At 40.4% G+C, this 26,959-nt stretch overlaps 1 protein-coding gene across 1 annotated transcript in view; it reads right to left on the bottom strand.

Moving 5' to 3' along the window:
- Positions 1–23,457, bottom strand: part of f11r.1 (F11 receptor, tandem duplicate 1) — a 40,035-nt gene extending 16,578 nt beyond the window's left edge. The window contains exons 1-5 of the mRNA XM_021618972.3: positions 22,686–23,457; positions 8,439–8,501; positions 8,142–8,258; positions 7,793–7,933; positions 3,767–3,969 (exon numbers count right to left, since the gene is read on the bottom strand). Of these exons, the coding sequence (XP_021474647.1) occupies positions 3,767–3,969; positions 7,793–7,933; positions 8,142–8,258; positions 8,439–8,501; positions 22,686–22,734 (573 nt within the window). The 5' untranslated portion in view covers positions 22,735–23,457. The remainder of the gene's footprint in view (positions 1–3,766; positions 3,970–7,792; positions 7,934–8,141; positions 8,259–8,438; positions 8,502–22,685) is intronic.
- Positions 23,458–26,959: the final 3,502 nt, after the last annotated feature.

Here is a 26,959-nt window from a genome sequence, read left to right as displayed (position 1 = left end):
GTTTCCGGATTCGACCATTTTAATGACCTAAGGCTCATATTTCTGTGTTTTATTATGTTATAATTAAGTCTGATTTGATAGAGCAGTCTGACTGAGCGATGGTAAGCACCAGCAGGCTCGTAAGAATTCATTCAAACAGCACTTTCGTGAGTTTTGCCAGCAGCTCGTCGCTGTGCTTCAAGCATTGAGCCGTTTATGATTGCAAGCCTATCAACTCCCGAGATTAGGCTGGTGTAACCGATGTGAAATGGCTAGCTAGTTAGCGGGGTGTGCGCTAATAGCGTGGCAAACATCACTCGCTCTGAGACTTGGAGTGGTTGTTCCCCTTGCTCTGCAAGGGCTGCGGCTTTTGTGGCGCGATGGGTAACGCTGCTTCGAGGGTGGCTGTTGTCGATGTGTTCCTGGTTCGACCCCAGGTAGGGGCGAGGAGAGGGACGGTAGCTATACTGTTACACTGGCAATACTAAAGTGCCTATAAGAACATCCAATAGGCAAAGGTATATCAACAAATCGTATAGAGAGAAATTGTCCTATCATTCCTATAACTGCAACTTCTTACCTGGGAATACTGAAGACTCATGTTAAAAGGAACCACCAGCTTTCATATGTTCTCATGTTCTGAGCAAGGAACTTAAGCGATAGCTTTTTTACATGGCACATATTGTACTTTTACTTTCAACACTTTTTTGCATTATTTAAACCAAATTGAACAGGTTTCATATTATTTGAGGCTAAATTGATTGTATTGATATTAAGTTAAAATAAGTGTTCATTCAGTATTGTTGTAATTGTCATTATCACAAATACATAAAAAAAACATTTTTTAAAAAGTCTGATTAATCGGTATCGGCTTTGAAAAATCATAATCGGTCGACCTCTAGCAGTAACAGTCAAAAGTTGACAGCTACTAATTCCAGGGTTTTCCTTTAAATTTTATTATTTTCTACATTGTAGAATAGTGAAGATGTAAAAACTATGAAATAACATGGAATCATGTGGTAACCAAAAGAAGTGCTAAATTAAAATCTTATATTTGAATAATGTCAAAGTAACCACCCTTTGCCTTGATGACAACTTTGCACACGCTTGGCATTCTCACAACCAGCTTCATGAGGTAGTCACCTGGAATGCATTTCAATTAACAGGTATGCCTTGTTAAGTTAATTTCTTTCCTTCTTAATGTGTTTGAGCCAATCAATTGTGGTGTGAAAAAGGCAGAGGTGGTATATAGAAGATAATTTTTTACCAAATATGGCTAAGTTCATATTACGGCAAGAACAGCTCAAATAAGCAAAGAGAAATGACAGTCCAGCATTACTTTAAGACATGGTCAGTCAATCCGGAAAATTTCAAGTGCAGTCGCTAAAACCAAGCGCTGATGAAGAAACTGGCTCATGAGGACCACCACAGGAAAGGAAGACCACAAGTTACCTCTGCTGCAGAGGACAAGTTCATTAGAGTTACCAGCCTCAGAAATTGCAGCCCAAATAAATGCAGAGTTTAAGAAACAGAAATTGCTCACAGGAGAGACTGAATTAGGCCTTCAAATTGCTGCAAAGACATTACTACTAAAAGGACACCAATAAGAAGACATGCTTGGGCCAAGAAACATAAGCAAAATACATTAGACCAGTGGAAATCTGTCCTTTGGTCTTGTGAGTCCAAATGAGATATTTTCTTCCAACCGTCATGTCTTTGTGAGACGCAGAGTAGCTGAATGGATGATCTTCGCATATGTGGTTCCCACCGTGAAGCATGGAATAGGTGGTGTGATGTGGGGGTGCTTTGCTGGTGACACTGATTTATTTAGAATTCAAGGCACACTTAGCCAGCATGGTTACCACAGCAATACACCATTCCATCTTGTTTGCGCTTAGTGGAACTATCATTCGTTTTTTTTCAACAGGGCAACAACCCAACACACCTCCAGGCTGTAAGGGCTATTTGACCAAGGATAGTGATGGAGTGCTGCATCAGATGACCTGGCCTCCACAATCAGCCAACCTCAACCCAATTGAGATAGTTTGGGATGAGTTGAACTGCAGAGTTTAGGAAAAGCAGCCAACAAGTCCTCAAAATGTGGGAACTAATTTAAGACTGTTGGAAAAACATTCCTCATGAAGCTGGTTGAGAGAATGTCAAGAGTGTGCAAAGCATGGCTACTTAGAAAAATAGAATATTTAGATTTGTTTAATACTTCTTTGGTTACTATATCATTCCATGTGTTATTCCATAGTTTGCATCGTCACTATTCTACAATGTAGAAAATAGTAAAAAATTAAGAAAAACCTTCCAATGAGTAGGTATCCAAACTTTTGACTTGTACTGTAAATAATGAAGGATGTAGGACTGACCCCAATTAGTCAACCATTTGGTCAATAGGCTATTGGTCGACCAAGATATACTTTTTTTTATTCGAGCAGTAGCACACATTTTTTTTTGAAATGGCACACAGGACACCTGTCTGAGTCACACCCATGTCAGTGAACTAATCCATTGTAGTGTGCCATCCACGTGGCCTCCACAAGGGTCTGCACGTCTCAATGTGACTCGTGCCAATTTGTGCACTTTCGTAACTTCATTGTGTGAATTGTTTGCCTTGATTGTTATTGTATATCAATTCCCCATTACATATAAAAATCACCAGTAGTACATTTACCGTTAATGCCTATAATTTGTAATCTACAATGTGCTTGGTTATGTGAATATCTGTTAATGCATTCAATATTATTCCTGTCTTTTGCAGTTCTCATTGTCAGAGTGGAGAAGTTGTTTGCACAGAGCACAACATATACTACACAAGAGAAAAGTTTTGGTTAATTTCATTCCATTTACGACTTGTCAATTTAGTCATCGTCTTTTGTTTGGAGCGCTACTGTCAATGTTGCGTAAGGACGTGCACGCATAGAAGTAGGTCTATAGGCTACCTGGCCTGCGGGCAAATGCAGGTAAATAAAACGTACCCTGATAGTATTTCTGATTGGCTTAATGAACCACCACTAATGACCTGTGGAGCTTCTCACACAAAGTATGTTATTACATCCAATGAGAATGGATGCTATTGTCAATGTATTTATATTTTTTTTAATCCTTTCCAGCTCTCTCCCTTTCGATAACCACTCAGAATGAAGGGGGAAAAAAGTAATGAGTGGAGATTATGGTTCATTGCTTAGGTGGCTACATGTGCCCATTTTAATAGAACATCAATGCGACAACTGTTAGCCAGTTGGCTTGGGTGCTTGACTGTTAAAACAGAACGCTCGGATCAACCCTTATAGAGATGGGTGTGGCTAAAGCTTAAGAGGGTGTGAACGATGCTGAATGGTGTATACAAAGGAGAGCTCTCCAGTAGGTACCAAAACATTCAAAAGGTCATGTTGTCAAAAGTGACTTTACAAGTTGATCAACTTTCAAACCAGAATTACTTTCCCACTGTTCCTCAAATGCAGGCTATGATTAACCATTTTGTAGCCCTGTGTGTGTGCTTTTATCCAATGTAAAAAACACAATTTCAAACACCATTCCATTTTTTGCTACATTAGATCGAATCAAGGCGGTCGGTCACATACGCCAAACACTATCATGAAAGAGGGCCACAATGGATATAAGTAGACTGCTTATCCTCGATAATTCTTAATCAAGTGCATAATTGTGTACGTGTATGCAAAACGTTTTGTTCCAATGTGCTCCAATGAATATGACCCAGGTTAATGTTGTATAGGCCTAGCAATGAGAGTTGGGGTGAAAAGGACGCAGGAACACTGACCAGGTTGCCATTGACAGTGTTGATCTTGTAGGTGTAGTTCCTGAAGGCAGCGAACTTGCTGGGGTCCTCAGGGAGAGGGTTATTGTCTTTGTACCACTTGTAGGTAGGGGGAGGTGACCCCTGGGCATCATGGCAGGAAAGCAGCACGCTACGCGCCGTTGTCACAGAGGTTGGGACCCTACACATAGGCATGGATGGAGGCACTGCAGGAAAACGTAATATGTTACACTGACATCTTATTGTCGCGGTATCCTGAATCAATTCACACACGATCATAAAATTGTCACATTACAAGGGAGTTTCTATCCTGTCTATAACATTTACAGGCAATATCATTGCTCAAACTCAGATGAACTCCGACGAAGATAATCCCTCAAAGCAGTGTCTAGCTCTTATGTAATAATAAATCGGGTAGTTTGGGTCCTGGATGCTGATTGGCTGAAACAGCTGTAGGTACATCAGATAATATACCATGGGTATGACGCATAAAACACTTGTTTACTGTTGTATTCATGTTGGTAATCAGTTGTAAAAGTAGTAGCAATAAGTTGCAATAAGGCACCTCTGGGGGTTTTTGGTATATGGCCATAACACATTTAAGGGCTGTTTTCGCTTAGTTAACAAATGATACAAGTCAAATCTCAAATTGTTTAGGGGGTAGATCAGCTTTAATATTGCAGCTTCCATCAATGTAATTGTCTGCATCATTTCGAATCCCCTGACATTTAAAAAAAATATATTTTAAAAAATTGGGGTGGAAATGTAACACGGGATTCTTTATTTTTCCTATATTGAAGAATGTACAACTTATTGGCTCAAACGCATTAAGGAAAGAAATTCTGTAATTAACTTTAAGGCACACCTATTAATTAAAATGCATTCCTTATGAAGTTGGTTGACAGAATGCCAAGTGTGTGCAAAGCTGTCAAGGCAAAGGGTGGCTACTTTAAACAAATGAAAATATATTTGAAGTTCAACACTTTGATTCCATGTGTTATTTCATAGTTTATGTCTTTATTATTCTACAATGTAGAAAATATAAAAAGAACCCTGGAATGAGGTGGTGTCCAAACTTTTGACTGGTACTATATAATGTTTTGTAAATATTTTCTCCTAACCCTACCACCCCTCCTTGGAGTTAACTAATAGAACACTGAGGCTTCCCCTTCCAGTTTATGCATACGATATACATTTCGCAACAGTGATCTTTAGTTTGTATTTAATCCAATCCTTCAGACCAAAAACAAGCTAAAATATATATATATATTAGACAGTCTCAAAATATCTAATGATTGTCTCACAGTAAAATCTGCAGAGCTGGCACGTTCGTACACATAAAAAATTCTAAGTTCTAAATCCGGCGTCATCAGTTCATAAAACTTGAACTATTTTGCAATCTATGTGGCACAGCTGGCAATGTGTGTCTAAATTAAACTGGTATACTTTATTAATCACAATTTTCTTTAGCCAATTTTGGTCTTTATTAATGCAGGGCCGACTGACAAGTTCCTTACTCTTCTCCCCTCTTCCATTTTTGCAGTAATGTTGCGATTAGTTGGTTGTAAATTTGAGTAGAGCAGATATTTCCATATTTTTGTTAGCTGCATGTGACTTAACAATGTAAGAGGACTGGTGGAGTTAACAAAATATTTATTTTATTCCAAAACTAAATGTTTGTTTTATCCATTAGTATATTGGAGTTTAACCATAATATTTGTTCCGTCTTTTCTGGTGGATTAAACTGAAATAGCAACCAACTTTCTAGAGCATGTCTTTTTTTTTTAAATTGCGATATTTGAGAATACATTTTTAAATAACCAAAAGTGAGAGGTTGTAATCTGAATAAAGGGGAAAAAGGCCATTCTTGAACTTTGGCGAGACATTCTTAATCTGCTAAAAAACAACTTCAGATACAAAAGTTATACATATGACTCATGCCTTTAGTGAGGTCGAATGCTTCAATAATATTTGAGCTTCGAATTCATATTATATAAATAGGCCCGTCCAATTGTCTGGCTCGCCGTTTCCAAATAATATTTTTTCATAATTAAAAAAAAACAAGTTGCTAGATATAGGCAAGGCCATACGTAAATAGTTAAACTGGGATATGACTGAAGAGTTACTCAGGGTGATTTTTCATACAAAATGGACAGGTATTTTCCATTCTATGGTAGCAAGTTCTTATATATTTTTATGCTAATTTCTATTAAAATATATTGTACTGAGATCATATCCTGAAAGAAATTAAGACTGTCCACATCAGTCAGACCATTTTATTAGTAAACAACGCGGTAATGTCAAATTTTTTGTGATCTAATATGTAATAGTACACTTATAATTTTGTTGTAATCCAGAGAGGTTTGAAAAGTATCTAGATCCTCTATGAGGCTGTGGAGGGATCCAAATTGTGGATATAAAAGAAAACATGAATCTGCATACAATGACAACTTTGTTTTTAACCCCTGGATTTCTAGACCCTTGAGATTGTTGGATATGATTTTAATAGCTCACATTTCAAATGGTCTTAATAAATAGATACAGTGCATTAATAGAGTATTTAGACCCCTTGACTTTTCCCATGTTATCCTAAAATATATATTTTTTAATGAAAATCCTCAAACACACACAAAACCCCATAGTGACAAATAGAAAACCGGTTTAGACATCTTTGCAAGAACCCAATGGACTGACAGAGCTCCATAATTCCTCTGTGGAGGAGAGACTCTCCCAGAACGACAACTCTCTGCAACACTCCACCAATCAGGCCTTTATGGTAGAGTAGGCAGACGGAAGCCACTTCAGTAAAAAAGGCACGACAGCCAGCTTGGAGTTAGCCAAAAAGGCCCAGAAAGACTCTCAGACCATGATAAACAAGATTCTCTGGTCTAATGAAACCAAGATTGAACTATTTGGACTGGAGGAAACCTGGCACCATCCCTACAGTAAAACATGGTGGTGGCAGCATCATCCTGTGGGGATGCTTTTCAGAGGCAGGGACTGGGAGACTAGTCAGGATCGAGGGAAAGATGAACTGAGAAAAGTACAGAGAGATCCTTGATGAAAACCTGCTCCAAAGCACTCAGTACCTCAGACTGGGGTGAATGTTCCAACAGGATAACAACCCTAAGCTAACAGCATAGGAGTGGCTTCAGGACAAGCCTCTGAATGTCCTTGAGTGGCCCAGCCAGAGGCCAGACTTGAGCCCGATCGAACATCTCTGGAGAGACCTGAAAATAGCTATGCAGTGACACTTCCCAGCCAACCTGACAGCGGTGGAGAGAATCTGCAGAGCAGAAATTGGAAAAACTTACCAAATACAGGTGGGCCAAGCTTGTAGCGTCACACCCAAGGCTGTAATCACTGCCAACAAAGGTGCTTCAAAGTACAGGGACTGAATACTTAATTTGATTTCAGTTGAAATGTTTTTATAACTTTGCAAAAAATTCTTACAACCTCTTTGCTTTGTCATTTTGGGTTATTGTGTGTAGATTGAGACATTTTTCATCCATTTTAGAATAAGTAATGTAACAAAATGTGGAAAAAGTCAAAGGGTCTGAATACTTTCCAAATGCACTGTACATAATTTCAGACCATTGTATAAGCGATTATCCAAACATTTTTATATAAACTCCAGTTGTACTTTATCAAAAGTATTTTAAAAGTCAGCTATGAATACCAGGCCTGGTTTCCCAGATTTTTCAGTGTTCTATTGTTTATAGTACTTGTCTTATTTTATCTCCCGCTTATCTTCCATGTAAAAAAACCTGTATAATCAAGATTAATAATATCGAACAATATCTTTTTAATTCTATGCGCTATGCGTTTTGCTAGCATTTCAGGATCACAACACTGAAGTGTAAGGGGCCTCAATTTTTTTAATGGACTGCATCTTTATATGTAAAACTTGGGTCCCGTTTCAGTAATAATGAAAATCAGGCCTTCTTGCTGAGTATCTGAGTCTACAATTTGTTATAGGAGTGGTTTAAAAAAAAACATGCTAATAACAGTCCTCTAGATTATACTTACCTAAAACGGTGAGCTTCACTTTGACCTCCCCAAAATTCTGACTACCAGACACCGCGCAGTAATACTCCCCATTATCTTTCCGTGTCACCTTACTGAACCTCAGCATCCCATCAAACTTAGTGACACGGTCGGCATACGGTGCTGAGAGAGGGAGGAAACATTATACTGGAGGAATGGCCAGTCACTCATTTGTAGGGATAACAAAAGTTCTTCTTCTGGTTTGAATACAAGAATAACGGTTAGACCAATGTGGATGAATATACAAGCTAATAATCACAAGTCCTACAAATACAAGAGGCCATACGTAATGCATTTCTTTGGAATCAGTCTGAAAAGTTGATGTACTTACTGGTAGGTTTCCCATCAAAAATGACATGGGTTGTAGAACCCTTCATGTCCTTAAACTTCCACTCAACTCTGGCATTTGCACCAAAGTCAGCAGAGTGAGTGCAGTAAAGATCAGCACCTGTAGAGAACAGTCTAATCAGTTTAAACCACAAAGCTGTGGGACAAATACAATAAAACGTTTTCAATATATTCTGTATTCCTTCCTTGTAATAGACAATGTGACAGTTGAAAGCTTTTGTTTATTTCAGAAAAGCTCAACATGCCAATTGATAGCCAATTTCTATTCTCCAGGACTTACCTTCATTCTCTTTAGCCCTCACATCTGCATTGCTGGTTGTGACTGTGAAGGCGCAGTCTATACCTGGGGAGAGAGCAGTAGAGAGATCAGAGACATTAAAGATGTGAAATTACTTAAGGGATGCATTGCAGCTTCGGAAATCAAACACCAAGTGCTCAAGTCCTAACACCATCTACAATTAACATAAACACCTGCAGAGATGACTGTTTTGGTTTCCGCTGAACTCTAAAGCCTTTACATTTTTATCAGGGAGTCATATCAATGACCTGCTCCGCTCTCTTTAAAGCCCTAAGAGCATGCCTGGTGATCTGCCAACCAATGGCCTGAAGCCTACAGGGTGTGGACTAGGTCTTCACGGGTCTGGGGTAGGAAATACTATAGATGACCCTCGGATCCGGGTCAGATCCCATTCTGTGTCCTTGGGTCTATGTAACTACAGCTGATAGGCTATACATGGTTGGGTCTAGGACATGAACTCATTGACTTAAGGCCTACCCAACATAGACCTAATTGTTAACCATAGGAGCAACTTAGTTGAGAACATTTGTCACTCTGCTCTAGACAGGTACGGTCTAGGTTGTCCTCGGATCAACTTTTTGGACCCGGGATAAACTTGTGGTTTGACTAGACAATCAATGGGGTGTATTCATTAGTTGTAGACCGTAGCGAAACATTTTTCATAGTGAAATATTATTTTCTCCAAATGATTTGAGGGAGTGCACACGGCTATTCTGTGTTGAGCAGTTAAGAAACAGTTCCACCTGTTATGCTTCATTTAGAGTTATTTATGCAACTTCAGTTGTAAAAAACATTGGGCTATATGTTTAGATGTTTTATACATTCTAAGGCTGCATGATGCAACTAACGATGATTTGAAAACAGTAGCATGAAAGGCAGCTTTGTTTTTTTGTGCAGGCTGTACACACTTCAGTCTCATTCACAATAACTCAGATTTCCCGGCTACATCCCCTTTGTGTGGCTGTAATGCCACCAAAAAAAAAAAATCCATGCCTTTTGCGGCCAGTGGCCGTTGTATAATAATGATTTTAATTCCCTTCTGCTTGCCAAAGCGTCGCTCACTCACATGGCTCACCGTGACCGGGTCACAGATTGAAATATTTCAATGGATGATGTATGAATTTGAAGCTTCCGCTTGGCGTTTCCACTCACTACAAAAAATGGTAATGAGGGGAAGCCCAGCGGCAGCAGTGAGAGTAGATGGATTTTGGCCTACCCCTGCACATTCTCATCGATGAAACATTTTATCTAAATACAGTTCCCAAAACTAGAATCTTATGAACAGAGTGGACAAAATTTTGTAGACTTTAGCCTTTGCCAAAGTTTGTAAAACAAAAGTGCATCGTTTAGGAGTGCAAAAGCAAATTGAGTGATTGCACATGTGCACTTCAGAGTAGGCGTTCCCCAACTGAAATATGCAGATTTATGCTACAAAGGGACCATAGGATCTCGCAAACTCATGCTTGGCTCTGCCCACCTCCTTGCTTATGCTGCCCACTATGACTTCTGTTCTCAATGGAAATGATAGGCTGTTGTCCATCTTGGTTTAGTTATAAAAATCTTTGATTGAGGCTACAAGTGAACACACAACGAGTACACAACTGAGCGCATCCTTATCCAGATCCGAGGCGCATATTGAATAACTATTTTTTTTTTCTCTACCAGCCAGATGAGTAGGGTAACTGTAACTAACACACTTTTGTACATAGTGCTGGTTCATAATATTGACCTTATTTTAGCGCCCCCAAAACATAATACTTCCAGGTCAACTGTAATATCAATACCATTGTAAAGCACAATTTCTCCCCTTTCAGCAAAATCAACGACGAGACCTTCAAGATGCCTGTTTCTGCACGATTTTAAGGAAATTAGCTCCTTCGGGTCTTTTTTAAAATGGCAGGTGGAGAAGTGAAACCAACTGTGTGATAGTGAAAGGTGTGGGGAAAACTGCTTTTTTCACCCGATCTGTCCAACTGATCACCTCTAAAATGTAAATAAAACACTATAAAAGAGATGTGTGTGTGTGTCAATACATACCTATTTGAAGGTTTGTGTCAGGTTTTTAGGGGGGTGCTAAAGTTAAGAAGCAAACAGCAGCTGTCACAGCTTTTTAAAGTCTTGATGGATTGCAGTGATGACAAAAAAAATTTATGCATTCAGCTGTACAATTGACTAGGTATCCCCCTTACAAACAAAGGGACAAGGAAATATACGAGAGAGAGAGGGGCTAACCCTGGTGGAAAGAGGCTGTACGGCACAAAATTAGTTGCAAATGAGTGCAATACGTTACAGTAACGTACTGCATCAGAGGGGTCCGTTGTTTTTCTCCACAACGTCTCAAATTAGGTTATTACCGTGTCAAGCCACGCAGAAAGTAAACACCCCGGATTTTGATGCAACAGTCCCATTATTTTTCATTTCAACCTCATTTCAATGCTGCAGTTGTGCAAATTTGTCACCGTTACTAGGGGGTAACTAGCACCCCCCCCCCCCCCCCCCAAGAACAATGTCTAATTGCTTTGTCTCAATTGCGATGAAGGTCATGCTAAGAACAAGAAAAAAACAGCTAAAGTTAACACTAGGTACAGTGGGGCAAAAAAGTATTTAGTCAGCCACCAATTGTGCATGTTCTCCAACTTAAAAAGATGAGGCCTGTAATTTTCATCATAGGTACACTTCAACTATGACAGACAAAATAAGAAAAAAAAAAAAAAGAAAATCACATTGTAGAATTTTTTATGAATTTATTTGCAAATTATGGTGGAAAATAAGTATTTGGTCAATAACAAAAGTTCCTCAATACTTTGTTATATACCCTTTGTTGGCAATGACAGAGGTCAAACGTTTTCTGTAAGTCTTCACAAGGTTTTCACACGGTTGCTGGTATTTTGGCCCATTCCTCCATGCAGATCTCCTCTAGAGCACTGAGGTTTTGGGGCTGTTGCTGGGCAACACAGACTTTCAACTCCCTCCAAAGATTTTCTATGGGGTTGAGATCTGGAGACTGGCTAGGCCACTCCAGGACCTTGAAATGCTTCTTACGAAGCCACTCCTTCGTTGCCCGGACGGTGTGTTTGGGATCATTGTCATGCTGAAGGACCCAGCCACGTTTCATCTTCAATGCCCTTGCTGATGGAAGGTTTTCACTCAAAATCTCAATACATGGCCCCATTCATTCTTTCGACGGATCAGTCGTCCTGGTCCCTTTGCAGAAAAACAGCCCCAAAGCATGATGTTTCCACCCCCATGCTTCACAGTAGGTATGGTGTTCTTTGGATGCAACTCAGCATTCTTTGTCCTCCAAACATGACAAATTGAGTTTTTACCTGACCATATGACATTCTCCCAATCTTCTTCTGGATCATCCAAATGCTCTCTAGCAAACTTCAGACGGGCCTGGACATGTACTGGCTTAAGCAGGGGGACACGTCTGGCACTGCAGGATTTGAGTCCCTGGCGGCGTAATGTGTTACTGATGGTAGGCTTTGTTACTTTGGTCCCAGCTCTCTGCAGGTCATTCACTAGGTCCCCCCGTGTGGTTCTGGGATTTTTGCTCACCGTTCTTGTGATCATTTTGACCCCACCAGGTGAGATCTTGCGTGGAGCCCCAGATCGAGGGAGATTATCAGTGGTCTTGTACGTCTTCCATTTCCTAACAATTGCTCCCACAGTTGATTTCTTCAAACCAAGCTGCTTACCTATTGCAGATTCAGTCTTCCCAGCCTGGTGCAGGTCTTCAATTTTGTTTCTGGTGTCCTTTGACAGCTCTTTGGTCTTGGCCATAGTGGAGTTTGGAGTGTGACTGTTTGAGGTTGTGGACAGGTGTCTTTTATACTGATAACAAGTTTAAACAGGTGCCATTAATACAGGTAACGAGTGGAGGACAGAGGAGCCTCTTAATTAAAGAGGTCTCTTAATTAAAGGTCTGTAGAGAGCCAGAAATCTTGCTTGTTTGTAGGTGACCAAATACTTATTTTCCACCATAATTTGCAAATAAATTAATTAAAAATCCTACAGTGATTTTCTGGATTTTTTTCTCATTTTGTCTGTCATAGTTGAAGTGTACCTATGATGAAAATTACAAGCCTCATCTTTAAGTGGGAGAACTTGCATAATTGGTGGCTGACTAAATATTTGTTTGCCACACTGTATTTCATGAAATGTTTTTAGAGCACAACTCATGAGCCCACCTCCTGCACTGTTCACACCTAATCCAGTCCCCACCTGGAACTGAACAGGGGGAGAGATGCCAATTGAAAACCGCTTCAAAAAAATAAAATCTAACCAGGTATGAACAAGTTCTCATTAAGAACTGCGGTAGGTAGTAAACACTCGAAATTGAGCGCAGGTGCATCCTGTTCCCATTGATCATCCTTGATATGTTTCTACAACTTTGAATCCACCTGAGTTCAATTCAATTGATTGGACATTTGGAAAAGCACACACACACACCTAAATAAAAACAAGGTCCCACAGTTGACAGTGCATGTCAGAGTAAAAACCAAGCCATGAGATCGAAAGCATCGTTTGTAGAGCTCTGAGGCAGGATTGTGTCAAGGCACAGATCTGGGGAAGGGGACCAAAACATTTCTGCTGTATTGAAGGTCCCCAAAAACAGTGGCATCCATCATTCATAAAATGGAAGAAGTTTGGAAAGACCAAGACTGCCCGGCCTGGTCGCCTAGGCCAAACTGAGCAATCAGGGGAGAAGGGAATTGGTCAGGGAGGTGACAAAATATCAGATCGTCACTGACAGAGCTCCTTTGTGGAGATGGGAGACTCTTCCAGAAGGACAACCATCTCTGTAGCACTCCACAAAAATCAGGCCTTTATGGTAGAGTAGACAGACGGAAGCCACCCAGTAAAACGCAAATGAATCCATTTTAGAATAGGGCTATAAATTTAACAAAATGTGGAACAAGGGGTCTGAATACTCCGAAAGCACTGTATAAATCGCAATGCAGCATACAACTGAGATACACGTTTGGAACAAGTTCACTTTCATCCATAGCCTAAAAACACATATCAAGTGCAAGTTAGCAGTTAAGCTCACATCTGAAGGCATTTAGGACGTCTTCTACTGCGGATCATTAAAATATCCTAATGATTATGGTCATAAATATTATAGCGACACGACACCAAAGATGGTTTGGTATGGTTTAGAAATGTGTGAACCAAGCTTGAGTTAAACTGGACAAAAACCAAGGATTCCATCATAACTGTCATTTAAATAGATGTTTTATTTTCATGAATTAAAATATGTATCCCATGTGAAACATACTTTGGAATAACAGACATTTTGGGGCAATAAATACATAACAGTCTAGTAACACTAGTCCCTTGCGAATAGAGCTACAGCCTTAACTCCTGCAGAAAATGATACAAATGCACACGTCTGTGCTTCTTGAGAATGCAATGCTCAGTTATATAAAATATGTAGAGGTGCTGTCTTCTTCATAAAAGCTGATACATATTTTGTGGTTGAAATACTATTGCTTTATTGTATTTTCTCCCTAGTCCATAAACGTCATTGTTCCACAAAAGATGAGAACTTTACCGATGTAAACTAGATAGACGCATTCTATTACATTATACTGTTGAGCAAGGTTTTTCTTTTTTTTTTACTCTTCAATGGCAACATGACAAAGGAGAAGCTACATGTATCTAATTATAGACAAGTTGACTAACAAAGCCAGAAATAAACAGAAACAACTACAATCAGGCAAAACAAACTCCATCGGAAAAAAAATTGTTATGCAGTCTGTCTGTGCGGGCCTCAGATTTTCACAAATAGTCTGTGGTTGTGGATGGTTATTAGCCATTGCGGGCAGGTGCACAAACAGCTGACATGTGCAACGCTAACAGATTTGTAAACAAATCTGTGCACATAATGGCAGAAATAAGCTTTTTGTCTATCCAGAAATGTTCCATACTGTGATGTTTTATTTCAGCTCCTGAACAAAAAAAATATAAACAGGACCAACACTTCACATGTTGCGTTTATAATTTTGTTCTGTATAGATAATTTGTAGTCAGCAACATGGGAGTGATTGCTTCCTTTCAAGAGCACAAAACATCTACATTTGTGAGTTTCAGGAAACTAGGAGTATAATAGCTAACGAGTTGAGAAAACACCGGTCTCCGGATTACATCTGCAAACTAAGGGCAACCATGGCATCCGACCGGAGACGCATCCATCCATGATGTATACCAGGTAAGACATTCAGATATTACACGTTTCGAATTGACAGAAAGCGGTTTAATTTCAAGTAAAAAAATGCTATTAGCTAGTTAATGTTAGCTAGCTGGCTGGCTTGTTAACATTACGTGTATGATCTAATTATTCAAATCTCAGCCATTTGCTTGGCTAGTTCTAGCCGAATGTTAACATTGATCCTGGTCGATTAGCTACCTGCAGATTCATGCAGTGTAGTAATGTTATGAGTTGTGATCATGGGTAATTGTTTAGCTAGCTACATGTCTTAAAAAGACTCCATTATGAAAGTAACAATTTCGGGTGCGTTCGTAAATTCAGTCTGGCCATCTACTCCAATTTCATAGCACTCGTCTGTGTGCCAGAGCGCAGAATAACTGATGAATTTACGAACGCTCAACACCGGTTGAATATGGCTGGTGTCAGTAAACGTCGGCAAAAAAATAAATAATTGTTGCCAGCAGCAGTTAGTCACCAACGCTCTGGATAACATGAAAACAGCCTAACCAGCTCTGCTAGGGCGAGTAAAATTGTCAGAGTAGGATGTTCTCTCATGTGTCTGGAAGTAGCTAGCCAGTGAACAATGGTCAAGCACCCAAGCTGTGAGAACGATCGGAGCAACCCTACTGGTCAGCCTGAGCTTCCACTAGGCCGCTCCGAGAGCGAAACGCTCTGAATTTACAAAATTACAACCTGACAGCACAGTTAGTCACCAACACTCTGGATAACATGAAAACAGCCTAACCAGAACTGCTAGGGCAAGTAATGTTCAGTGAGCTGTTCTCTCATTTGTCTGGAAGTAGCTAGCATTTAGCTTGACTGCTGTAAGTGCAGAACGCTTGGATCAACCCTTAACTAGATGGGTGGGGCTAAAGCATAAGAGGGTGTGAACAATACTGAATGGAAGTAGACAAAGGGCTCTCCAGTAGTAGTACCAAAATATTCAAAGGCTATTTTCTCAAAAGTGAGTTTACAAGTTTATCAACTTTTCAAAGCAGAATAATTTTCCCATTGTTCCTCCAATGTAGTGCATGATACCATTTTTTCAGCTCCAAGTTTACTTTTATCCGATGTTAAAAAAGGTTGCTACATAAGACCATTTTGAGCCGGTCAGTCACATTACTAGACATCTTTGAAAAAGGTTGAGTAGAGCTTTTTTTTCCCTCTCAAAAAGCAGCAGAATTTTATTTTGAGACTAGCTTGAATAAGCTTAGTTAGTGAGGATCTTAAGGGCCAAGAAATTATCAATCTCCTGAGGTTGAAGAGGCGCTGTAGCGCAGTGTGGTTGGACTACACACCCCTATCCACAACACTAGGTGGACCATTTCAGATCGTCAGTGATGTGTACGCCGTGGGAACTTTAAGCTCTTCACCTTTTCTACTGCAGTCCCGTCAATGTGTATAGGGGCTTGCTCCCTCTTCAGGCTCCTGAAGTCCATGATCAGCTCCTTTGTTTTGTTGACATTGCAGGAGAGGTTATTTATTCTCCTGGCACCATTCTGCAAAGGCCCTCACCTCCTCCCTTTAGGCCATCTAGTCATTGTTATAGTCAGGCCTACTACTGTTGTCATCCCCAAACTGAAATTATTGAGTTGGAGGCATGCGTGACCACACAGTGATGGGTGAACATGGAGTACAGGAGGGGGCTGAGCAAACACCCTTATGGGGCCCCTGTGTTGAGGATCAGCAGGGCAGAGGTTGTGTGCAGTGCGATTGCATCCTTTTTGGATCTATTTGGGCGGTACGCAAATTGAAGTGGGTCTAGGGTGTCAGGTAAGGTGGAGGTGATATGATCCTTGACTAGTCTCAAAGCATTTCATGATGACAGAAGTGAGTTCTACAAGGCAATAGTCATTTAGTTCAGTTACCTTTGCTTTATTGGGTACAGGAACAATGGTGGACATATTGAAGCAAGAGGGAGAGCAGACTGGTCTGCGCATGTTCTTAGGATGTGGCTAGGGATGGCATCTGGGCTGGCAGCCTTGCGAGGGTTAACACGCTTAAATGTCTTACTCACGTCGACCACGGAGAAGAGCCCACAGACCTTGGGATCAGGGCGCGGTGGCGGCACTTAACCTCAACGCGGGCGAAGTGTTTAGCTTGTCCAGGAGCAAGACTGTCCACCACGTGATTGTTTTTCCCTTTGTAATCCCGCGACTGTCTGTAGACCCTGCCACATACATCATGTTTGAGGCATTGAATTGCGACTCCACTTCCTTTGTAGTGACATTGATTGCTTTACGCAGGGAACTACACAGTTTGTATTTTAACCATATTCCAAATCACCTTGCAGTGGTACATCTTTTGAATATATATTTAACCTTTAATGTGGTGGTTTGCGCTTTAAGTTGAGCAAACAGTCATCTATCCACAGATTTTGGTTTGGGTAGGTTTTAGTCAGTGTGAACAACATCCCCTATACACTTCCTGATGAACTCAGTCATCGTGTATATGTCAATGTTATTCTCCGAGGCTAACTGGAACATATCCCAGTCAGAGTGATCAAAACAATCTTGAAGCATGGATTCCTATTGGTCAGACCAGCATTGAAAATACCTTAGCATGGCTACTTCTTTTTGAGTTTTAGCCTATAGGAAGGGAAGGAGCCAAATGGAGTCATGATCTGATTTGCCCAAAGGGAGTGGAGGAGAGGGCCTTGTAGCCATGCCAGAAGGGAGAGTAACAATGGTCTTGAGTTGAAGCGTGAGTACTACAGGCAAATGTGTTGATAGAACTTCATTAGCATTTTCCTCAAATTTGCATTGTTAAAATCCCCAGCTACAATAAATGCATCATCAGGATACAGTGGGGCAAAAAAGTATTTAGTCAGCCACCAATTGTGCAAGTTCTCCCACTTAAAAAGATGAGGCCTGTAATTTAGCATAGGTACACTTCAACTATGAAAGACAAAATGAGAAAAAAAAAGTCCAGAAAAATCACATTGTAGGATTTTTTATGAATTTATTTGCAAATTATGGTGGAAAATAAGTATTTGGTCACCTACAAACAAGCAAGATTTCTGGCTCTCTAAAGACCTGTAATTAAGAGACCTCTTTAATTAAGAGGCTCCTCTGTCCTCCACTCGTTACCTGTATTAATGGCACCTGTTTGAACTTGTTATCAGTATAAAAGACACCTGTCCACAACCTCAGTCACATTCCAAACTCCACTACGGCCAAGACCAAAAGGCTGTCAAAGGACACCAGAAAAAAAAATTTGTAGAACTGCACCAGGCTGGGAAGACTGAATCTGCAATAGGTAAGCAGCTTGGTTTGAAGAAATCAACTGTGGGAGCAATTGTTAGGAAATGGAAGACATACAAGACCACTGATAATCTCCCGATCTGGGGCTCCAAGCAAGATCGCACCCCATGTGGTCAAAATGATCACAAGAACAGTGAGCAAAAATCCCAGAACCACACGGGGGGGACCTAGTGAATGACCTGCAGAGAGCTGGGACCAAAGTAACAAAGCCTACCATCAGTAACACACTACGCCGCCAAGGACTCAAATCCTGCAGTGCCAGATGTGTCCCCCTGCTTAAGCCAGTACATGTCCAGGCCTGTCTGAAGTTTGCTAGAGAGCATTTGGATGATCCAGAAGAAGATTGGGAGAATGTCATATGGTCTGATGAAACCAAAATATAACTTTTTGTTAACTCAACTCGTTGTGTTTGGAGGACAAAGAATGCTGAGTTGCATCCAAAGAACACCATACCTACTGTGAAGCATGGGTGTGGAAACATGCTTTGGGGCTGTTTTTCTGCAAAGGGACCAGGACGACTGATCCGTGTAAAGGAAAGAATGAATGGGGCCATGTATCGTGAGATTGAGTGAAAACCTCCTTCCATCAGCAAGGGCATTGAAGATGTAACATGGCTGGGTCTTTCAGCATGACAATGATCCCAAACACACCACCCGGGCAACGAAGGAGTGGCTTCGTAAGAAGCATTTCAAGGTCCTGGAGTGGCCTAGCCAGTCTCCAGATCTCAACCCCATAGAAAATCTTTGGAGGGAGTTGAAAGTCCGTGTTGCCCAGCAACAGCCCCAAAACATCACTGCTCTAGAGGAGATCTGCATGGAGGAATGGGCCAAAATACCAGCAACAGTGTGAGAAAACCTTGTGACGACTTACAGAAAACGTTTGACCTCTGTCATTGCCAACAAAGGGTATATAACAAAGTATTGAGATAAGTATTTGGTCAATAACAAGATTATTTTCCACCATAATTTGCAAATAAATGTAAAATCCTACAATGTGATTTTCTGGATATTTTTTCTCATTTTGTCTGTCATAGTTGAAGTGTACCTATGCTAAATTACAGGCCTCATCTTTTTAAGTGGGAGAACTTGCACAATTGGTGGCTGACTAAATACTTTTTTGCCCCACTATGTGGTTTCCAGTTTGTACAAAGTCCAGTGTAGTACCTTGAGGACCGTAGTGGTTTCAGCTTGGGGGAAATATACCTGGCTGTGACTAACAAAATAATTATCTTGGGAGATAATACGTCGATATTCTAGGTAAGGTAAACAAATGGACTTGAATTCCGAAACATTATCACAATCACACCATGAGTAGTTAATCATGAAACATACACCACTGCCTTTCTTCTTCCCAGATAACTATTTATTCCTGTCTGCACAATGTACTGAACCCAGGTGGCTGTATGGATGGTGAAAGTATATCCAGAGAGAGCCATGATTCCGTGAAACAGTATGTTACAGTCCCTGATGTCTCTCTGGAAGGAGATCCTTGCCCTGAGCTCATCTACTTCATTGTCCAGGGACTGAACATTAGCAAGTAATATACTCTGCCTTGAAGTCCACTACGAATACAAAAAGAAACATTCTGGACTAACATTTCAAAAAAATTAAACTGCAAAATTGCTTAGGAGCTAGAAGCACAGCTTCCATGTCTGTCGGCGTCATCTTGAGGGAGTCTGCATGGTCAATGCAGCACAAGCAACAATGATGACAACTATGCCGTTTTCACATTGCTTCTTAATATAAACCCACTAGCATTTTATAGTTACACTATTAGTTTGTTTCTTACTTCTGCAAACTAGCTCGTCTTTTCTTAGCAAGTTGGGCCTAAATTGTGTTAGTGGCTAATGCTTGTCACTAGTTAGCCAGCTAATAAATGTATAGAGTCTGCGCGAACGTAATTAGCTATACAGCCTGATAATACCAGTGATGGTGTAGACCTAAATCAGAATGTTGTTTGTGCTTCTAAATCAAAGAGCAATACGCAAAAGCATGAATGTTCGCAACATGAATACAATTTCTGCTACATGAAGTAGCAAAGAGAAAACAAAATATAGCCAAAGATAACAAGGTCCCCTAAGAAACATTTATCCACACTTTGGTTCCTACACAGTCACAATAACTCCTCCTTGGCCTTTCTTCGTTGTCATGTCAAACACAATTCAAAGTGCCCACTATGATATTTTAACTATAGAATTAGAACATGGAGTCATGGAAATGGAATCAAACAGTACACCCAAGTGTTTTGCTCTAAAAATCGCAACTAAAATCACAATTGCAACATTTGGTAAAAAAAAAAAAAAAAAGGCCTAGATTGTTTGCCCATATCGTGCAGCCCCACATGGCAGTGTGGAAATGACCTCAGAGCAGGAAATGCAGAAATTTATGAAAATAGTTTTTGGTTGTAGATGAATTGAACATAAACTGGGTGGGTCGAGCCCTGACTGCCATGATATCAGACCACAGGTATGACAAAACATGCATTTTTACTGCTCTAATCACGTTGGTAGACAGTTACTAATAGCAATAAGGGACCTCGTGGGTTTGAGGTATATGGCAAATATACCACAGCTAAGGGCTGTATCCAGGCACTCCGCGTTGTGTAAGAACAGCCCTTAGCCATGATATATTGGCAATAGAATGGAGAAAGTACCATTGAAATCACTTAGAATGTATGTGTTGCCAACCTAGGGCAAAACTTTTTCAAAAACAGTCATACCATCAAAATCTGAAAATTACCGTGATATGATATTTTGTCCATATTACCCGGCCCTAATTAGCTGTAATATTGGTATGGGAATAATAATGCATTTGATTTTTTTGAAGTGGTTTCTTGCATCAAACATTTTCATCCACCTCCTTGTCTGAAGGACAAGTGGATAAACAGGTTAATGCCAAGCCCTGCATGTTTTTTTGTTTTTTATAGACTCATGGAATGTAGGCCTACATTGAATACCACACAATGGCTGCTACTGTAGGCTGAATGATAGCTATTTACATGTTAACATGTTATGGGATGCATTTTCTCCATTGTTTGATGGTAGGCCTCCATTATGATCAAATAGCCACAGTAGCCTACTTGATCACTCTCTGAAACTTAAAAAGTGAGTACAGCCTGTGTTCACAGTAAACGTGCACTGGAAGTTGCACAGAACTCACAACATTCAAGTTTGCGCTCAGCAAACCTGAAATTTGCTCAGTGTCAAAACAGAGGGAACATTGGTATGGGCCTCATCAGGTACATGGAGGACAGGATAGCTTAGCTCAGTTCTACACACTACTGCATCTGCAAAGTTGTATTAAAGAGGATATTTTATGTCCAGGGTACAGCTTGTACAGTAGAGCTCCCACTGCGCTGCTCAGTTAAAAAGCAATCTCAACATCTATCAATCTCAATTCATCAGCTTTTATCTGAAGGTATCAGTGGTGACTGTGTGAACCGAGTTTGGTTTGCCCATTTAGATCAATTATTTGTCCAGATAAAAGCATGGGAACTAAGTCTACAGTGTGTAAAATGAAACCAGAGAATTCTCTTGTTTGCTTGTCGTGTGAGTTTCAGAGGTGGGGAGGCAGAGCTAGGGTTTCCAAGGTAAAGCAATAACCACATAACAGGTGGAAAGTATAGGTCCCCTTGCACAGATTTTAGGAATGGTTAAAGGCCTTCTAGACCAATATTTCATTCAACTCTTGAAACTAAGCTAATAGTCCTGAGGGCTGGTTTATTTGAAGCCAGTGTTGCACTGTCATTTTAGACAATCTAAAGAGAAGAGAGTATTACTTTATTGATCCCAATGTGTTAAATTATTTTATCATCTCCAACACATAATTAAAGAGATGAATGCACCTGCACCATGGTAGCCATACTTAAAATGCACAAAATTCTTGTTGTGTCCACAACTCTGAAAAAGTAATCTTCCATTCATTACTCAATGGTTATGACAGCAAAGTAAACAATTCAGTTGCATATTAATAAAAAAAAAAAAAACTTGCCTGGGAACCAAAAAAAAGTGTCTTCGGATATTTAAAAAAAAGTTCCCTCACAGGTACTCAACAAGCCATAATGTTGAATACCGGTATACTTTCCTGTGGATAGAGTCTCACATTCCTACCGTCAGAATGACCAACAGCGGTAACAACCGGTAGAACATGTTTATATGTCATTTTATTCAACATGCTGGCTTGATTTGATGTATTAGGATCCCCATTAGCGACAGCTAATCTTACTGGGGTCCGACAACGGAAGACAGTACAGGCAAAAAGGTAGAGGAAACTTTTCTGATCCAAAATACATTTTTGCCCGAGGTAGAATTCAATGCAATGGGAGTTTTCGATTCCAGGCAATCGAAAACCCCACGGAGAGAAGGATTTTCAGCGCCCAAAGTTGGCTTCGTGTGAACTACACTTCCTACACAGCTTATTTATTTTTTAGTTTACACAAATGTGTTCTAATCAAGCTAGACAGCGAACGTTAATTAGCCCAGGTAGCAGCCTTCATCTTCCCTTAGTATTCTGTAAACAAGCGCTGTAACATTGAGAAAAGTCCATGTGGGAACACTAACCCTATAAAAGAAAAGCTATCAATAAGCAATTTGTTATTTATTACTAATATGAAAAGGTCCTTATGCTACCAAAAAAACGTAGTTTAGTAATAGTTTTACATTAGTTATAATCAAGTTTGTCTTTCCAATACAATATACCGATTGAAACGTAATCTAAGACCAGAAGAGTTTTGATCGACAGAAGGAGCACTCACCTGTTGCATGAAGGAAGAGAAACACCGATACCAAGCCGCTGACAAACATATCGGCTCTCGACAAATGAAGCCTTATTTGTTTTCAAAACTGGTGAAGTGTCCAATTTCGACAGTCACTTTCAAATCAAAACTTTTCGATTAATCCAAAATTCTAAGTACGGTTAAGTAATTGTTGAAACTGTGGCCCACTCTGATTGAAATTGAAATATAATTTCGAAGAACAAAGAACCGACGCCTTACCGAATGCACCTGTAGAACAGTATGACGATTCTTCTTTCAACTGCACCTGTAGAAAGGAATGATTCTTCTTCTTTTAACTTTTGCGGCAGACTACACCTATTGGTGTATTGCTGCCACCTATTGTACGGGGTATTGAAACAAAAAAAATATTCCATTGCGGGACATAATACAAAATACAAAATACAAAAATAATCCACTTCTTCAGTGATAATAAGGCTCAGGGGCCTGTGTGGACTGGAACATTCAACATGATTCCTTATTTAGCCTCTGCTGTAAATTCCCTGACTCCCAAAAAACGTTCAGCAACACTCACAATGATGCCTTTTTTTCTCAGATATCTTCTTTGTTTGTGCTGTGCAGTTTATAACCAATGCAATAAACAAGTTCACATTTTTTTAACATGCAACATGTCAGGATCCATTTGGTGAGCAACATTTACTGATTGATGTCTCTAATCCAATACCATGGTTTCTTCAAAATGACTCCCTTCTTCGACTCTTCTCACCGCCTCCGGATAGGAAACATGCTGGACAGCCCTTATTCTTGACACCTCGGTCTCCTTCACCTCCTTCAACAGGGCACTTCATGAATTCTGGTGCATGCTCGCCACCATAATTGCAGCATGTCTACATACACTTGACACATGTCCCAATAGTTTACATTATCATACTGCAAGGGTTTGGGCACAAAGGCTCTTACAGGATATCTCACATCACCCAAAAGTACGTATGACGGGAGAGACTCTTCTTCAAATAACAAAATAAAGGATGACCATACGGGTCAGTCGGTGTGCACCTGTGACGGATGTGAAACGGCTAGCTAGTCAGCGGTGGTGTGCGCTAAATAACGTTTAAATCGGTGACGTCACTTGCTCTGAGACCTTGAAGTAGTGGTTCCCCTTGCTCTGCAAGGGCTGCGGCTTTTGTGGAGTGATGGGTAACGATGCTTCGTGGGTGACTGTTGTTGATGTGTCCAGAGGGTCCCTGGTTCGCGCCCGGGTATGGGCGAGGGGACCGTCTAAAGTTATACTGTTACACACTGCCTCTACTTCTTCAGTTATATCCTCTGCACTCACTTCTAGCTCCACTCCAGAGATAAATAACCCCCTTGATAAGCGTCCTGCTTTGCAGATCCACATACGACAAATTCCAATCCGATATATTTTTCAGGTGCACAGGCTCTCACAGAATAGCAAATAAAACTTAACGCAAAGATTATGGATATACTGACAAGATTACATGTCTCTCCGCCCTAACAATGGGAGTCGTACCTATAGCTCCCACCTATCCTTTCTTTGGATTGGAGGATACATCTCATTATTGTAATCCTTTTTAAAATATTGACATCAACTGCCTGTATTCAGTGGGATAGAGATACTATACTACTAACCTCATACCATGAATATGCATAACCATCTCAAGACAACTCCGATATAAAGTGTTTTTTCTCAAAGTTGCTGGGATGTCACATATCCTACTTATATCAGTAAACTCCTAACAATTTAAGCATAACGAAACTTCTATTCGATAAAACAAACCTCACGTAGCAAATAAATTATTCATTTTTTGTCATTGACCTCCATACAAACAAAATAGCAAAATAGCGGAAAAACGCCACCTGCTGAATTTTCAGCTAATTTGGGACTCGTTCTTCCTTGCCTGACCTGACTTTATCAGGAAGAAACTGTCAAAGCTCAACGAGACAGACAGGGTATTTTCAATCTCGCCATTGCCACTGGGTCTAAATCTCACCAAACGACAAGCGCCACAAACACTGTGACGTATGTCCATGAGGTGGTTTGATTAATCCCGCCAGGGCGCCCGTTGAGACTTGTTTTGCATTGGCTGAAAGTTGATCGCATTCGATGTTGAACTGGGCCGCCTCCCGGTCGTGAGCCAGGTGCCTGTTCAAAGCCCATGGCGAAGTCTGCTCAAAACAAAAGTGACGCAATTAAGCAAGTGTAGTAATCACTAGGATTCTGTTTCCCATGCAAAAGGGATTGCTTTTGATAAAAACGCTTTATCTGCCCTTCCCAATGAAAACTAATTAGACAATTCTAACATTTATTTTATGAAAAATAGATGTATGTTTCTGGACGATGCATCATGCTGCCTTGTTGACAATATGACCGAGTGGTGCAGATTACTGTTCGATTTGAGAAGGCGTGCATCCCTCCCTGCTTTCGCCCAATGATGTTACATCATGCCTGGTGGCCCGCTGCTCAGCATAATCAAATCCGCCCAGCATAAAGCCGTCTATTTGAATAAGCAGTTTAACTTGTTTAGAGTATTTACAGTATATTCTTTATACATACAGTCTTTGAAGTATAGCCTATGTGGTATAAAAAAAATAAACAAAGTGTTGAATTGTGCAATAATTTCATTGTGTTTTTATTCTACCTTATGTTATTTTTAGTATTACATATATTGGTTACTTGCATGCAGCAGAAAGGCATTTCACTGTACTTGTGCACGTGACATTAAAAGTTGAAACTTACAATCATTGGTGTCTACTCAATCAGCCCAGTCGGTAATTCACTTGTCTTCATCCTCCTATCAGGCTGCAAAGGGGTCGGTTTCCTCAACTCAATTTAATGAAAAGGTCAAGCAGTCGAGCAGTGAATTTCAAACAAAGATTCAACCCAAAGACCAGGGACATTTTCCAATGCCTCGCAAAGAAGGGCACCTATTGGTAGAAAAAAGCAGACATTGAAAATCCCTTAGAGGATGGTGAGGTTATGAATTGCACCGAGTCACTACAAAGTTACATGCATCCTTCCTAAATCAGTTGCCGGAGAAGAAGGAAACAGCTCAGGGATTTCACCATGAGGCCAATGGTGACTTTAAAACAGTTAGAGTTTAATGGCTGTGATAGGAGAAAACTGAGTTTAGAGATTGTTTTAATACTCACATGTACAGGGTTTCAGGTGTGGTTAAAGGGTACAGTGAAAATCTTAGGCTCTGAGCTACAACATGCACGACTTAAGTGAAATAAAGTAATGAAAATGGTAATTTAAAAAAAGGTAACGTTCATAGGGGGAGTAGCCGGGGGTTGTTGAAGTCACTGTCGTGCCTTCTTCACCATGGTGTCCGTGTAGTTATACCATTTCAGCTTCTCTGAGATGCGTACGCAGAGGAATTTGAATATACTGACCTTCTCCACGGCATCCCCGTTGATAAGGATGGGGGCGTGTCCAGCCTGGTTCCTCCTGAAGTCCACAATCATCTTTGTTTTTCTAACGTTGAGGGAGAGGTTGTTTACCTGGCACCACGCCATCCGAGTTCCTACCTCCTAACTGTATGCTGTCTCGTCCTTGTCGGTAATCAGGCCTACTACTGTTGTGTTGTCAGAGAACTTGATGATGGAGTTTGAAATGTGAGGTCATGCAGTCGTGGTATGAAAGAGAATACGGGAGGGAACTGAGGATGCACCGTTGTGAGGGCCCTGTGCTGAGAATCAGTGTCGAGGAGGTAAGGAGGTTTCCTACGTTCACCACCTGGGGGCGGCCCGTCAGGAAGTCTAGAACCCAGTTGCATAGGGAGGAGTTCAGACCCAGGGCGGTGAGTTTTATAATGAGCTTATAGGGCATAATGGCGAACCTTGGGGCTAGTAAATATCCTACTGCAAATTTGTTTTGAGTACCTTCCTTGTATTTATATTTCTGCTAAATATATTTTATTTTATTCCATTGAGCTTTAAAAAAATATATATGTTTTTCCTTACTCTTATTCTTTTTATTGTCGCATCATGGTGATACTGATTGTTTGTCGGCACTGGTGGTTTGTTTGCAAAGCAGGTTAGGAGAATTAACGTGGCATGTTAGGATAATTAACATAACAGGTTAGGAGAACTAACGTGGCAGATGAGGATAATTAACGTAACAGGTTAGGAGAATGAGATTAAGGTTAGGAAAAGGCTTAGCTGAAATTCTATAATTGTCAACTGGTATCCCCGACGCGACAACTAGATGGAGCTGTACTGGTAGCCACAACCATACAAATCATCAGTCTGGACAAACCATCAGTATCATAACA

Source organism: Oncorhynchus mykiss, chromosome 10, assembly GCF_057628025.1.
Source record: "Oncorhynchus mykiss isolate SJ-2025 chromosome 10, ASM5762802v1, whole genome shotgun sequence".
NCBI classification, from domain to species: Eukaryota; Metazoa; Chordata; class Actinopteri; order Salmoniformes; family Salmonidae; genus Oncorhynchus; species Oncorhynchus mykiss.
Note: the sequence above shows the minus strand (reverse complement) of the source record. Positions and strands in the feature narration are given on the sequence as shown.